At 37.2% G+C, this 13,053-nt stretch overlaps 1 protein-coding gene across 1 annotated transcript; it reads right to left on the reverse strand.

The window, feature by feature from the left end:
* Window positions 1-10,586: 10,586 nt before the first annotated feature.
* On the reverse strand, window positions 10,587-12,405 carry LOC107094989 (alpha-2Db adrenergic receptor-like). Its single transcript, XM_015390938.1, has one exon. It carries the CDS (start codon window positions 11,972-11,974, stop codon window positions 10,703-10,705), a length of 1,272 nt encoding a protein of 423 aa, XP_015246424.1. The 5' UTR covers window positions 11,975-12,405; the 3' UTR covers window positions 10,587-10,702.
* Between the last annotated feature and the right edge of the window lie 648 nt (window positions 12,406-13,053).

The raw sequence follows: 13,053 nt of genomic DNA on the forward strand, positions 1-13,053 counted from the left end.
TAAGGAATAGAAAGTACAGATACTTACTGGAAAATGCAATGAGTAGAAGTAAGAAGTAGTAAGAAAATAAGTAATGGAGTAAAGTATAGATACCTAAAAAGTACATTTAAGTACAGTAACAAAGTATTTTTACTTCATTACTTGACACCTCTGGATTCCATCAATCAGGGACTCGTTTGCAGACAGTCATTAAGCTTTGTGGATGGTGTAATTTTTACTAATGATACACAGTAAAAGACAGGGAAACAATGGTAAATGAATCATGATAAACTGCTAATATTGCTAACACTAAATTCACATGAATGCATATACACATAGGTCAAATTCTCGCAGTTACCCTTAGGAGAAGTCAACCAGTTTACGGTATAATCAAAAGCCACAGATAAAGAAAAAAGATGTGGAGAGCCATAAGAAATGATAGAGAAGTTATCAGAAAGGAGACAAAAAAAAAAAAAAAACAGTGGGTGATTCATTAAACCATGTTCAAATTAAAAGGAATTTAAGGTTTACCTCCTTTTTCGGGGGATTAGTTAGATAAAGATTAGTTTTATGCTTTCACAAATATTTTTGTTCTGTTTAGACGAGCACTTCCTTTCTTCTATATAACAAAATCTTTAAGGGTATTTGTATTAACAAAAAAGTCTGCCATTGTGTGGCGCCCGGGGAGCTGTGTGTGGTTAAGGGTCTTGCTCAGAACCCAGAGTGGAGGCTGTGGGGATTGAACCGGGTATTTGGACCTTTTTGATTTTTTCTTGTTGTTTTTTTGTCGTTATTTTGAATTTGCTGTTTACCATGACCAACTTAAAACCCAGAAGAATAAAACAAACCACAGAGATGCAAGACGGATAATGAAAAAAACAAATATGAATATGTATATGATTGAGTGTGTGATTCAACCAGGACTCTGAATGAAGAACTGATGAGTGTAAAAGAGATTTTTGCATGATTAAAACACCTCCTGCTGCGGTTCCATGCAGCCACTGCCTGAATCTCATCCATTACTGTACTTAAGGGCCTGACAAGCAGAATATTGAGAATCTGCGGCCGCCCATGCTATTTATCAGAACTAAGACGGGTAACAGGATGCATTTAAGGACTGTAATTTGATGGGAAGAACAGTACAAATAATCTTCTATGCCTAAGAAGATCTAAAATGTTTTGTTTCTTGTCATGTCTTTGACACATAAAGAAAAAAGTCATAGGACATTTCAATTGTAGATTAAAATAATTTCAAATAGCAGGACTGTTCTTTGAAAAGTTGTCCCATTAAAACTTTTACACTTCCATAATGTTATATTGTGTCCCTTCCTGTCCGGTAATCACACCCTAATGGCCTTCCAGCAGCATCATCCTATTACCTGTTTTCAAATATCAAAGTTCCCATAGATCACAGGCCATAGGTGTCCATTAATGGTATATGCGTCAGCACTGGAAATAGACAAACACATTTCGGAGTGCTGTGTTTAGAGACGATGACAAGAATAAGTGATACAAGAAAATAAGCAGTGTGATCCAAAAATATGCATTATATTTTTCTACTTCACCGCAGGAGATGGAGAAAGATGTGTCCTTTACCCTTCTCCAGTGAGGAGAGATACGCAATAAAACATGCTGAATAAATCTGCTTGTCAGAATGAATTTCACTAAATAATTAATAATAAAAATCTTAAATTTATGTAAAAGTTATGAAGACCAAGACTGTAGCATGGTGGTGCAGTTGGTCCGTCCTGCTGTGAGAACTTTGATGACATAAAGCACTATACTCAGTAAGGCTAGTATTTGAATACAGGCACTGCAGTAATTCTCTGACTAATCTGCTGCCAAATCAAAACATGCTAAGTAGATAATTAGAAAAAGTCATTATAGTTTAACAGTTCTTGAAGCAAGAAGCAGTTGTCTATGTTTTTCTGTTTAAAGCAGAGCTTTTACAAATAATTTTTGTTTGGAATCAAACTAAGGGGGAGAAAGAGAAAGCCTGTGTTGCGGATTTTTGTAATGTTCCTCTGAAACTGAAAGGGCAGCAGACAGGGTCCAGTCATATTTGAATTTGCAATAAATAATAGAGCTGAGTGGCAAATAAACACAGTAAGAGGTTTGTTTTTGGTTCAATCCATGAATACTTTCACTGTAGACTGTTTTCTGTTTAATAAAATGAATATCCTACCTGTATTTTCTATAAAGCAAAAGTTCAACAATAATAAAGCTCAGAGCTATTCTGTTTTCTACCAGATCTTTAAGAGATTTCTGTTCAATCGTCTTTGCAGATGAAATTTTGTGTACTTCTGGTTCTATATTCAAAAGAAACAAAAAATGTTATGTAACTATATATCTTTTTAAAAAACTGCACAAAGGCTAGCTTCAATATTCAACCGCTTTTATCAAACCCATAAGGATGGCAGCTGTATTTTTCAATCATATGTAAAGATAAAGTTACTTCAGTTTTAACAGTAACATCAAATTAATGGGTTATCTTAAAAAATAAATTAAAATTTCTACCAAAGCATTTCCTTGGAAAACGTTCAGCAGCATCCTTAACCTACTCTGTGTACCTCATACAACATTGTATTGTAATGCTTATATTAGGTATTACTGGAGTTCAATATCTAAAAACTGACAAACTGATCTCTAATCCAGTAATGAACAAACATTTCCTCTGTATATAACGAGATTCTAGTCTAGATAAAGTCCAGTCTGTGTCATTTCAAACTTATTACTGCACTTTCCTGATTTCTTTTACCACCTCGGGTCCTGTCTCACTGTGTAGTAGAGTCTGTTGCACTAGCCTGAAGACAGCCAGTCCCAGCTCCACCTCAGCATGACACCATCTGATTTACACTAATGACAAAGCGCCTCTCCTTCTCCAGATATGTCAGTGGATAAACGGCAGTTTTGGCCTTGTTGTGCCGTCAGCCCTTATCTTGTTGGAGACAACAGAAAAAAGCAATTACCTACAGATGCTGCAGTGGTGGACAGAGTAATGGAGAAGACAACAAGAAGCCGAAACTGCCTCTTTCATCATTTCGTCTATCTTTCCTGGGCTGGACTCATCTCCAAGCATCTATATGTGTCTTTTTTCTGACTACAAATAAGCTCGCTAACATGGCTGAACCCAAACCTCTATCACTCTCCGCTTCTCCTATAGCTTGTGAAAGCTTTACTTCATCATTGCACTCTGGCAATCGTTTAAGCTGTTAGCACTCAGCCCTGCTGTTCTTATTGAGCCTTTAGATGAGGGTTTGGCAGGTAGAAGGACACAGAAGAGCTTTACCTCCTTCTAAGCATCAAACTTTTTTGCTAACTCATAGAAACACAAGTGAAGTTGATTAATGAGGTGGACGTATATTATATTTAAAACGCAAACTAAGAAAGCAAAAACAACAATTATATATATATATATATATTAATTATAATTATATAATATATATTATTGAACCTACTAAGTTTATGTTCTCTCTGTTTCTCATCTGCTCTATTCCTGTTAGGTGTGAGACCATCCTGGAGAGAAATATCAGCTGCGCTGCTGCCATCAACACCCTGGAATAGAGATTAAATGGTTGAGCCTCATTTTAATGTTTAGCCACGTTTCTCTCCTAGATATAGAGTGAGGAAAATAAGTATTTGAACACCCACCTATTTTGCAAGTTCTCCCACTTTGAAATCATGGAGGGGTCTGAAATTGGCATTGTAGGTGCATTTCCACTGTGAGAGACATAAAATCCAGAAATCACAATATTTATTTCTTTTAACTATTTATTTGTATGATACAGCTGCACCCTTAAAGACTATTAGTCTACCTTCAAAATGTCCACCTCCACTCCATGTATTATCCTAAATTAGATGCACCTGTTTGAGGTTGTTAGCTGCGTAAAGACACCTGTCCACCCCATGCAATCAGTAAGAATCCAACCACTAACGTGGACAAGACCAAAGAGCTGACCAAAGACACTAGAGACAAAATTGTAAACCTCCACAAGGCTGGAGAGGGCTATGGGGAAATCGCCAAGCAGCTCTGTGAAAAAAGGTCTACTGTTGGAGCAATCATTAGAAAAAGGAAGAAGATAAACATAACTGTCGATGTCCGTCGGACTGGGGCTCAGTGCAAGTTCTCTCCTTGTGGAGTCACAATAAGCCTAAGAAAGGTGAGAAATGACCTTTTCCTCTCCACTCTTGCTGCATGCATGCTCGGTGTGAGGGATTGCTATAGAGTCAACAGCAAGATAGTAGCAAATACTGTATCTGCTGTCACCACATGCTCATCCAGGAGGAGCATATCCTGCAAAGTCGATGCAACCAGCTGCGTTTCCTTAGATAGAAAACTTTTTGCTACTATGGAATTGTTTCCGTAAAATGTCTTGAGATTATGTGCTGTGAATTGGCACTATATTAATCAACTAAACTGAAATTAAATATATTCATGTTGAGAAAATAGGTAAAGTCTGATCTTCTCAGTCTGGTCGGGCTCATTCTGTCAACATTCATCTCTTTGCAATTCACTATTTGATTCTACGAGTAAACTATGTAGTTTAACTAGGAACTTTCTAGACACAATAAACAACAATTATTATTAATTCTAAAGTGCAACAATGAGTAATTACTTAAGATGATAAGATTAAGACCAAAGATCACAAAACCATGGATTTCATTCTAAAACTGGCTGGTTTTTGAATATCCAGACATCAAATATTTTCCTTTTTTTTTGTGCTGAAGCTGTGCACAGTGACAAATCCTCCACTTTTCTCAACATCTTTAAGTTCTTCAAAATTTTCTTCTGTTCAAAATCTTCCTAGATCACTTTATCTAGTTGTCCCAACCTTCCTTTTTTATTCATTCAGAGGTGTGTCACTAGTATTATTCTTGCTTCAGTTTAATTAGCTCAAATTACAAAGACTGCTGCAGCTTTAAAAAATAAAAACATACTTATTGTGCAATTTAACTAAGAACCTCTACGGGGGTTTGGAAAATTCCTTCCTTATTAATTAAATGCTATAGATTATTAAAGGATAAAAAATGCTGATGTCTGACTGAAGTTAACAAGGAGAAATAGGTTTACTAATCAATGTTAAAAAAAGTTATATATATATATATATATATATATATATATATATATATATATATATATATATATATATATATATATATATATATATATAAACCTATGCAGAGATTAATTTTGACTCTAGACCTTAACTTACCATCATGTGTTGGTCATAACAGGCAACTGGAGTTGTTTACATCACTGTGGATAAATTTTCGCCCCCTCTCCTTTAAGAATGAATTTGATTCGGTCACACGCAAAGATTTACATCATATTTAAGGTGATGCCCTGCAGATCATAATCTTGACTTTAACTAAGCTACTCTGACACATTTATTTTGTAACTGTAAGTCATTTGGAGGTGGACAGGCTGCTGTGTTTACGATCATTGCCCAGTAACACCACCCCAGAGTGTCAATTATAGCAAACTGTCCAGTTCCTTGTTATTCTCAATAAATCATTAATGTAACTTACTGTAGGTGTTCACGCTGTTGTGATGCCTGGTCTAAGCTTTAATAAGCCAGAAAAAACCCAGCTCAATCCGCTGGATTGGTTTTGTGAAACAGCCCTTTGTTTTTTGTTTGTTTTTTCTGTTTATTTGGTGGTTTTTAGCTCAATGTTCTTTCATGGATATCATTTTTTGCAATTCTCCTTTCTTTCTATTTGAGAATCACTGACATACTGTAGACTTAACTGAGGAGAATAAAGTCAATAGATATCAGTAATTTTCCTTATTTCCTGTGTTTGTTTTTCCTTAAATTGGGGACAGATGTGTTGATTTCGGAGGTATTTTACACTACTTCATATCATCTGGCATGTTAAAATAGTCTCTGATTCTATTGGGTAAAACAGAAATAAGACCCTGATATAAAGTTCATTTTAACATTTAATCCACAGTAATCTGTAATCTAAAAGGAGAGTGATTACTTTTTTACACAAGTTAGATCATTTTTTTGTCCTCCAATACTGAAATCATCTTGTTTCAAATTTCTTACCAATAATCTGAACAGAATTGTTAGATAAATCAGAAGTTTTAACCCTTATACTAGTCGGCAGTTGTTATCAATATACTTTTTCCATGGATCTCATATCATAGAAGTATGTGATGAAGGATTCTCTGTGTGCTCTGCATCCCCAGTATTGTTTGGCCAGTAAATAGAACTGCATAAAACCCAATAACGTGGCCTGCATGGAAGTAAGACGCAGGAAAACATATTGAACAGCTGTCCAATGCATTGAAAACCATTCCTGAAGACACATTTTTAACCTCTAAAACAAAATGGGAGCAACATACTGAAGGCAAGTTTGTTTCTGAAGAGATGTGACCTGTACCTACTGCACTGGAGCTGCTGATTAGAAAGAGAATTGAACCGAGATGTGGGATCCAACAAGGGAGCTTTGTGTCTTGTCGAATACTAATCAGTGTACGATTGGTAAGAAAATTACAAATGACTCTTTATGTAAACATATTCCACCTGGGTAAATTACACAATAATTGATAACTGCATCCTCTGGAGAAATAAGGTGACAACAAGCCTACAATAACATCTCAGTAAGTTACAGACAATTAAACATTGCCTTTTTTTTCCTGCTCAAGGTAGATGAAGGCTCTAATTTAACTCCATCCTGCGTGGATCCACACAGACATTTCATTTGTTTCAAGAGTTAGTGAAACCCCTTAGAGATTAAGTCTCCTTCCTCAAATCAGCCAAATGCCCCCTCTTACTTTTAAATCTTTATTAGAAAAAAAAAAAAGCAAAGGAAACATGCAGCCACCTTCACCACCTTTCCTTGATATATTCTTAAAAAATCTCCTGAATATGAACATACTTCAGGGAAAACGTTTAAAAGATATCTTTGCAGGCACAACACCCTTAAGACGGCTTGATTATCTTTGGCGAGGCGCCACTGAGCTGTAGCGGTGCTTTAAAGACATTCCTAGTAGGATATAAATAGTGTTATTTTCCTCAGCAGCAACATGTAGACAATGGTAGTGATATGGAAGTGGTCAGCCTTCCTCTTTAAGTATTGCTTTCCCAGGGAATCATGGGACTTTACATCAGAAACCAGTGATATTTTGAACTGAACACAGATAAAAAGTGTTATTAAATTTAAATATTTAAATCACATTATGTCCTTTTAATGCACTTAGTTATAACAGTATAAATCTTTTCATGCTGGTTAAAAAATTTGTTTTTTTTTCAAAGGAAGTATATGTGAATATCTTGCAGAGGAGCAAAGAATTTAAAATATTAATATAGATATATAAATCCAGAATATTAAAACCCACCCATCATGATGATTTCATGGAAGAGATGAGACCTTAAAGCTGGTTAAATATTTACTGGCAAAATATTAAGCTGCTTCGAGGACATCAAATGTGAAAATGTCTGCATTTCATTTTTGCACTCACGGGCCTCATGTCTGAACATTGTTCTTGCATGAGGCAGTGTGATGGCGTGGTAAGCGGGTGAGAAAAGACTCTTACATAAGTTTGACTTTTTCCGGCACGGAATTGGCTGAGGTGGCTTGCATAAACAAAGAGAGTGATGCACCTTTATAAATTAGCCTCAGGCTGAGGCAGTTTACTGTACTTCTACTTCCTTCCTCCAGACACATACATTCAAGCCTGCTTTTTGCCAGGCTTGCAGTTAAAGATGGTGAGGATTATTTTGGTATTTATGACAACACAGAGCTCTCACTGTGAACCCCCCACCAGTGCTGGAATTTGAATCAGTGCTACTGCATTTTTACTCCAAATATGTTCTGCTTGTGTTCTGTACAAACCCACTGTAAGGGTTTTTGTTGGATAAATTACCTTTAATAAACTATGTCTACTCATAGATAGTGCAGCATAAAAATAAGTATTAAGTAGCTATTAACTAATGATACATATACTCCATTAAATACATTTTATTCATAGACAGTTAAATGTATATACAGTGCATTGGATTTTTTTTCAGTATAGGTACAGGAAAATGACAAGGCAGCTATACACTGGGCCAATAAGTTACAGTAACACATTTTTAGAAATGCACGAAACAATCAGACCTTGTTCCCTTGAAATGGCTCTGATCGATGATTACCAGCTCAAATACTGAACATTATCGGTTTCCTTCTTTTATAAAATGGATCAAACATTGACGCTTCCTCTACCATCAGTCTATAAATGCAATCCCTCATGTGGGATTGCTGCAAAGTCAAAATGGAAGCAACTGTTTAAAGTTGCTACATGTTCATCCAGGAATGAATGCTGTGTGTCAGTGACTTAACGAACTCAGCTGAGTTTAAGTTTACATAAAACTTTTAAACAAATTTGAACAATAAACAGAACTTGACTGCATTGTTTGATACCTATGATCATCTGGAATATATTTAATAGATTTGAAATTTGTTTGGTTTGACTGAGTTGACTGTATAAAGTGCCTTGAGACGTGTTGTAAATTAGTGCTACATAAGTAAACTGGAGAAGTAAACACAGGCCAGTAGCTTTTACTTTGAAGCACTTTTCAAGTTTAAAAATCATCTGATAAACACAACATATTGGAAGAAGCTTGTAATTCCTTTGTAACAACTTTCACATTTTTCTTTAATTTTATGTATGGAACTCTGTAGAATATTAGAAACATTGATATATCTGTCATTGTATCGGCAGTATTTCCATAATGTATAATGTCTTTACAACAACAGAGAGAGGGAATTTTAGGTCTAAGAACCTGCAGAACTTCCTTTAGGAAAAAAGAAAATTAAGGATAGGTTCAAATTGGAATTGGCAAATTAGCATTGGCCATAAAAAGTTTATTTGATGACAAGAAGATCAAATGCTAAAAAAATCGGGTATTTTTTCTTTCCATCAATGATAATAAAGAGAGCTCCCTCTGTTTAATGTCTAAAACCACCAATCACAACATCATGAACTTTAATTTAGTATTTTAGAAAGAAAGAATAAGTCAAATAAGTGTTTAAGGTGAATCATATCTAATATAAATGGAATTGGTTGCAGCATTTTTGTATTTGTTGTAAAAAATCCAAAAGAAAAACACTTAAAAATCAGAATAGGTTGTCAGACCTTGATGGAAAAAAAAAAAAAAAAAAAAAAACGCTAACAGTCGAGGGGGAGGGAGATCCAAATTTCATCTTAATGTGAGCTCTTCCATTTTCTAAGAATTGAAGCACTTTCTTAAACAATAGACATCCATCCAAAGTTTAGACACAAAGGAAAATGTAAAACAGATATCAGCAAGGAAAAGGCAGATGGGTAATGGGTCCTACAAAATACATGTAATTTCCCTCCCTATCAATTAAGGGAATGCAAATAAAAATTCGCCCATTTTTAGCCATTAAAAGCATTGGTCTAAACAGCATAAACTTTGATGTTTTTTTACTGAAGTATAAAGAAATATTAATGTTAGAATAACATGCTGCAAAAGGATAGTGATGCAACTATCTTTTAGTACATTCTAATAGAAAAAAGGCCTGTTTATTGTATTTTCATACAAAATTCATATGAGGGGGTTGAGTGGGACACAATAACAAAATATATCAGTGCTTGAAGTTCAGCCTTGTATTTCATAAAAGATTGTTTTCAAAATTGAATGAATAATTTAAGGGGCTTCAAGTTTGTATGCGCTTTGATGCATAAATGGGATCATCTCATTTTTACCAGATGTGTTGGTATGTATGACATCGGTGGTTCTAGACAGGGGCCAAAGGGGGCCAGTGCCTCTGTAGACCATGTCCTGGCCCCTGTACTAAAGACATAATACTCAAAGAAATTCGAATGATGATATGCATTGAAACAGACATGGTTGCTGATAGGTCCTTTGGATCTATTTCATTTTTTTTTTCTTTACAAATTCTGTTTAATTATCTAAAAAAATAAGGTGATAGCTTCGGTGGAATTGAGATAGGATCCCGGTTTTTCATCTTCTAAATGTTTTTTTGTTTTTTTTTTCAAAACAAATTTTAAAAATACTTGAATTTTTACAGCTGAATTTATGAGTTTTTCTTGAGTTCTAATTCAAATTTTATAGAAAACTGTAGTTTTAACTTATGAATTATGAATGTATATTGACCTAATAAGACATAGAATTTTAATTGAACCTAATTGAATAGAAATTTCACTTCATGCAGCTATCTTACTATATTTGAATCCTTTGCTCTGTTTTTTATTTCATAATTTTCTGGGCCCCCATGGAAACATGCGGGCCCCCTCCTGGCCCCCTGGTACATTTTTGTCTAGAACTGCCACTGATGTATGATTAAACATCTTTATATCATTTAAGAATTTATAGTATTTGATATGTTTTTAAGTGTTTATCCTATGATTATAAAAAAAATTCAGAAAAGGACTAAATTGGAATCAGAGGAGAGTTCTAAAAGAAAATTGGAAATCAATGAGGCAGAAAAGGCCAGATCAGTGGATCTCTGTAAATTTACAAACCTCAAACTGATTCAAGTAACTTGATCATTTTCACTTCCAATGCGAGCTTCATCATTCCATGTGTTTTTTTTTGTGTTTTTTTTTGTTTTTGTTTTGTTTTTTTATTGGCAGGTTGGACCTCAAAGAAAAACCATTATTGGCTGAGAAAAGCTTGATGATGTCTCTCTACACATTTCCAAATCACATGTCAATGAATACGCAAGCTAAACATAAAAAAATAACATTTTATGTTCGCTTTGAAGTTCTACATATAATTTTCTTGAAAGCTTTCCTGAAGTCTCTATTAAAAATGGTGTAAATGATGGGGTTCACCGAGCTGTTGCAGTAGCCAATCCAGAAGAAAAGTTTGAAAAGTGCGTCAGGGATGGTGCAGCTGTTCCTGCAGATCGCGTGGAGGCTATAAGTGAAGAAAAAGGGGAACCAGCAGAGCACAAACACCCCCATCACCACCGCCAGCACGAATGTAAAACGTTTCTCCCGCATCTGGGCCACTTTAGTCTTGTTGGCAGCAGCCAGCTGCTTTCTCTCAGCGGGGTTCTTCTGCTCCGGGTATGGCTGTGACGCGCGGGCCGAAGCCCAGGAGAGACGGCAGCTCTGCGGCGGGCAGCAGTCCGATCCCTCCACCTTCCTGCGCTTCGTGAAGCGGTGGTGGCGGGACTTGGTGTCCGAAGAGTAACAGCTCTCCTCCAGGTCGATGTCATCCAGCTCCCCCTGCCTCTGCTGGTGGCTGCCGGAGCTCTGGCTGCTGGGACTCTCCACCTCAAACCGGTCCTTTCTGGCAAAGCAGGTCTCTGACTGGGAAGGCTCTCTCTCCAGGCCGTTCTTGGCCACGAACACAGTGGAGGAGCGCTGCTTGGCCACTTTGTAGATCTTACAATAAACCAGGATCATGATGAGACCCGGAGCGAAGAAGGACACCAAGCAGGAGGAGAGGATGTACCAGGTCTCGTCGTTCAGCTCGCACTCCCACTCATCGTGTTTGGTCATGAGGAGAGGGGGGAAGGAGATGATGGCAGATATCACCCACACCACAGTGATCATGGACTTGATGCGCTTTGGGGTTCTCTTCAGGTTGTAGCTCACAGCCTTTGTCACCGACCAGTAGCGGTCCAGGCTGATGGCGCACAGGTGCACGATGGATGATGTGCAGAACAGCACATCCAGAGCCAGGTAGAAGGCGCACCAAGTACTTCCAAAGTACCAATAACCCATCACCTCATTGACTAGGGAGAAGGGGATGACCAGCGTGGCAACCAGGATGTCCGCAGATGCCAGGGAGACCAGGAAAAGGTTCTGTGGCGCACGCAGTGCCCTGCTGGTCAGAACCGCAACAATAACTAACACATTTCCCACAATAGTCACCGAAATCATAACAATAACCACAAGTATGATGAGCGACGTGGCTGTCTCTGTGTGCGGTAGTGAAAGCGGTGCGTCGGTGGCGTTGACATCCCTGGAAACGTTTTCCAGCACCACATTTAAATCCATTAAATCCATCCTTGCTCTAAACTGTTCTTTAGGACCATTTTGGGTATGTTTACCCTCCTTCTAAAACAACAAAAGCTGGGCGCGCGTTGCTGCGTCGTTACAGATCGTTGCTCCGCTGTGCGCAAAGCTCCTGATAAGAACAAACAGGGCGCATCCGACATACGATTCCAAAGCTGCAAACACTGATTTCCAAAAATAGCAGTTTTTGCACAGGAGTCCCTTGAACATAGTTTTCGCACCCCCACATATTCCCAGGCATACAGAACAACATCTGAACCAAGTGGCGCCTCTGATGTCACATTGTCCTGCGTAACGCTCCTTCCTTCTGTTTTCCTGGAGCTGGCGGTGCATGCTGCGGGTGGGATGAATGTTCTCACAGGAGTGGGGTGACATCACAGCAAGTACCAGCCCATCTTCAAACTGAAGCACAGAAAGAGAGAAAGCAGGAAACTTTCTCCCAAAACTAAAAAATAAGTAAAGGTGTCTTTTTCAAAAGCAGCAGTTGTAGTATGTTCATCTCGAGTCCCTTGCTGTGTGTGATGATTTTGGAGAGCCTTCACTATATAATCCCAGAGCTATTGATCAAAATAGGATGATATTAATGGTTAATAACAAAGGAAAATTCTAAAAAAAAATAAGTAAAGGTGTCTTTTTCAAAAGCAGCAGTTGTAGTATGTTCATCTGGAGTCCCTTGATGTGTGTGGTGATTTTGGAGAGCCTTCACTATATAATCACAGAGCTATTGATCAAAAAAGGATGATATTAATGGTTATTAGCAATAACAAGTTCTAAAAAATAAAAAAAAGTGTATTTTTTCAAAAACAGCTGTTGTAGTGCGATCAACAAGAGCCCCTTGGTGTTTGTGGTGATGTTGGAGTCTCTGCACTTTATGGCAGTGGAGTTATTGATTTTTATTTGCAACCTTTTTCTGTTGTTTTACCATTTGCAGACGGTCCCTAACCACTCGCCTGGCCCCTGCCTGTGCATAGAGATCAATGTAATACATCCAGCTCAGAGAACGGCTCGTTTTTCTCGAAAATAACGCTTTTTGATTGTTGTAGTTCAGAGTCTGTGCTATCAGGACATGA

The sequence above is a fragment of the Cyprinodon variegatus genome, unplaced genomic scaffold (genome assembly GCF_000732505.1).
Source record: "Cyprinodon variegatus isolate N-32 unplaced genomic scaffold, C_variegatus-1.0 Scaffold519, whole genome shotgun sequence".
NCBI lineage: Eukaryota > Metazoa > Chordata > Actinopteri > Cyprinodontiformes > Cyprinodontidae > Cyprinodon > Cyprinodon variegatus.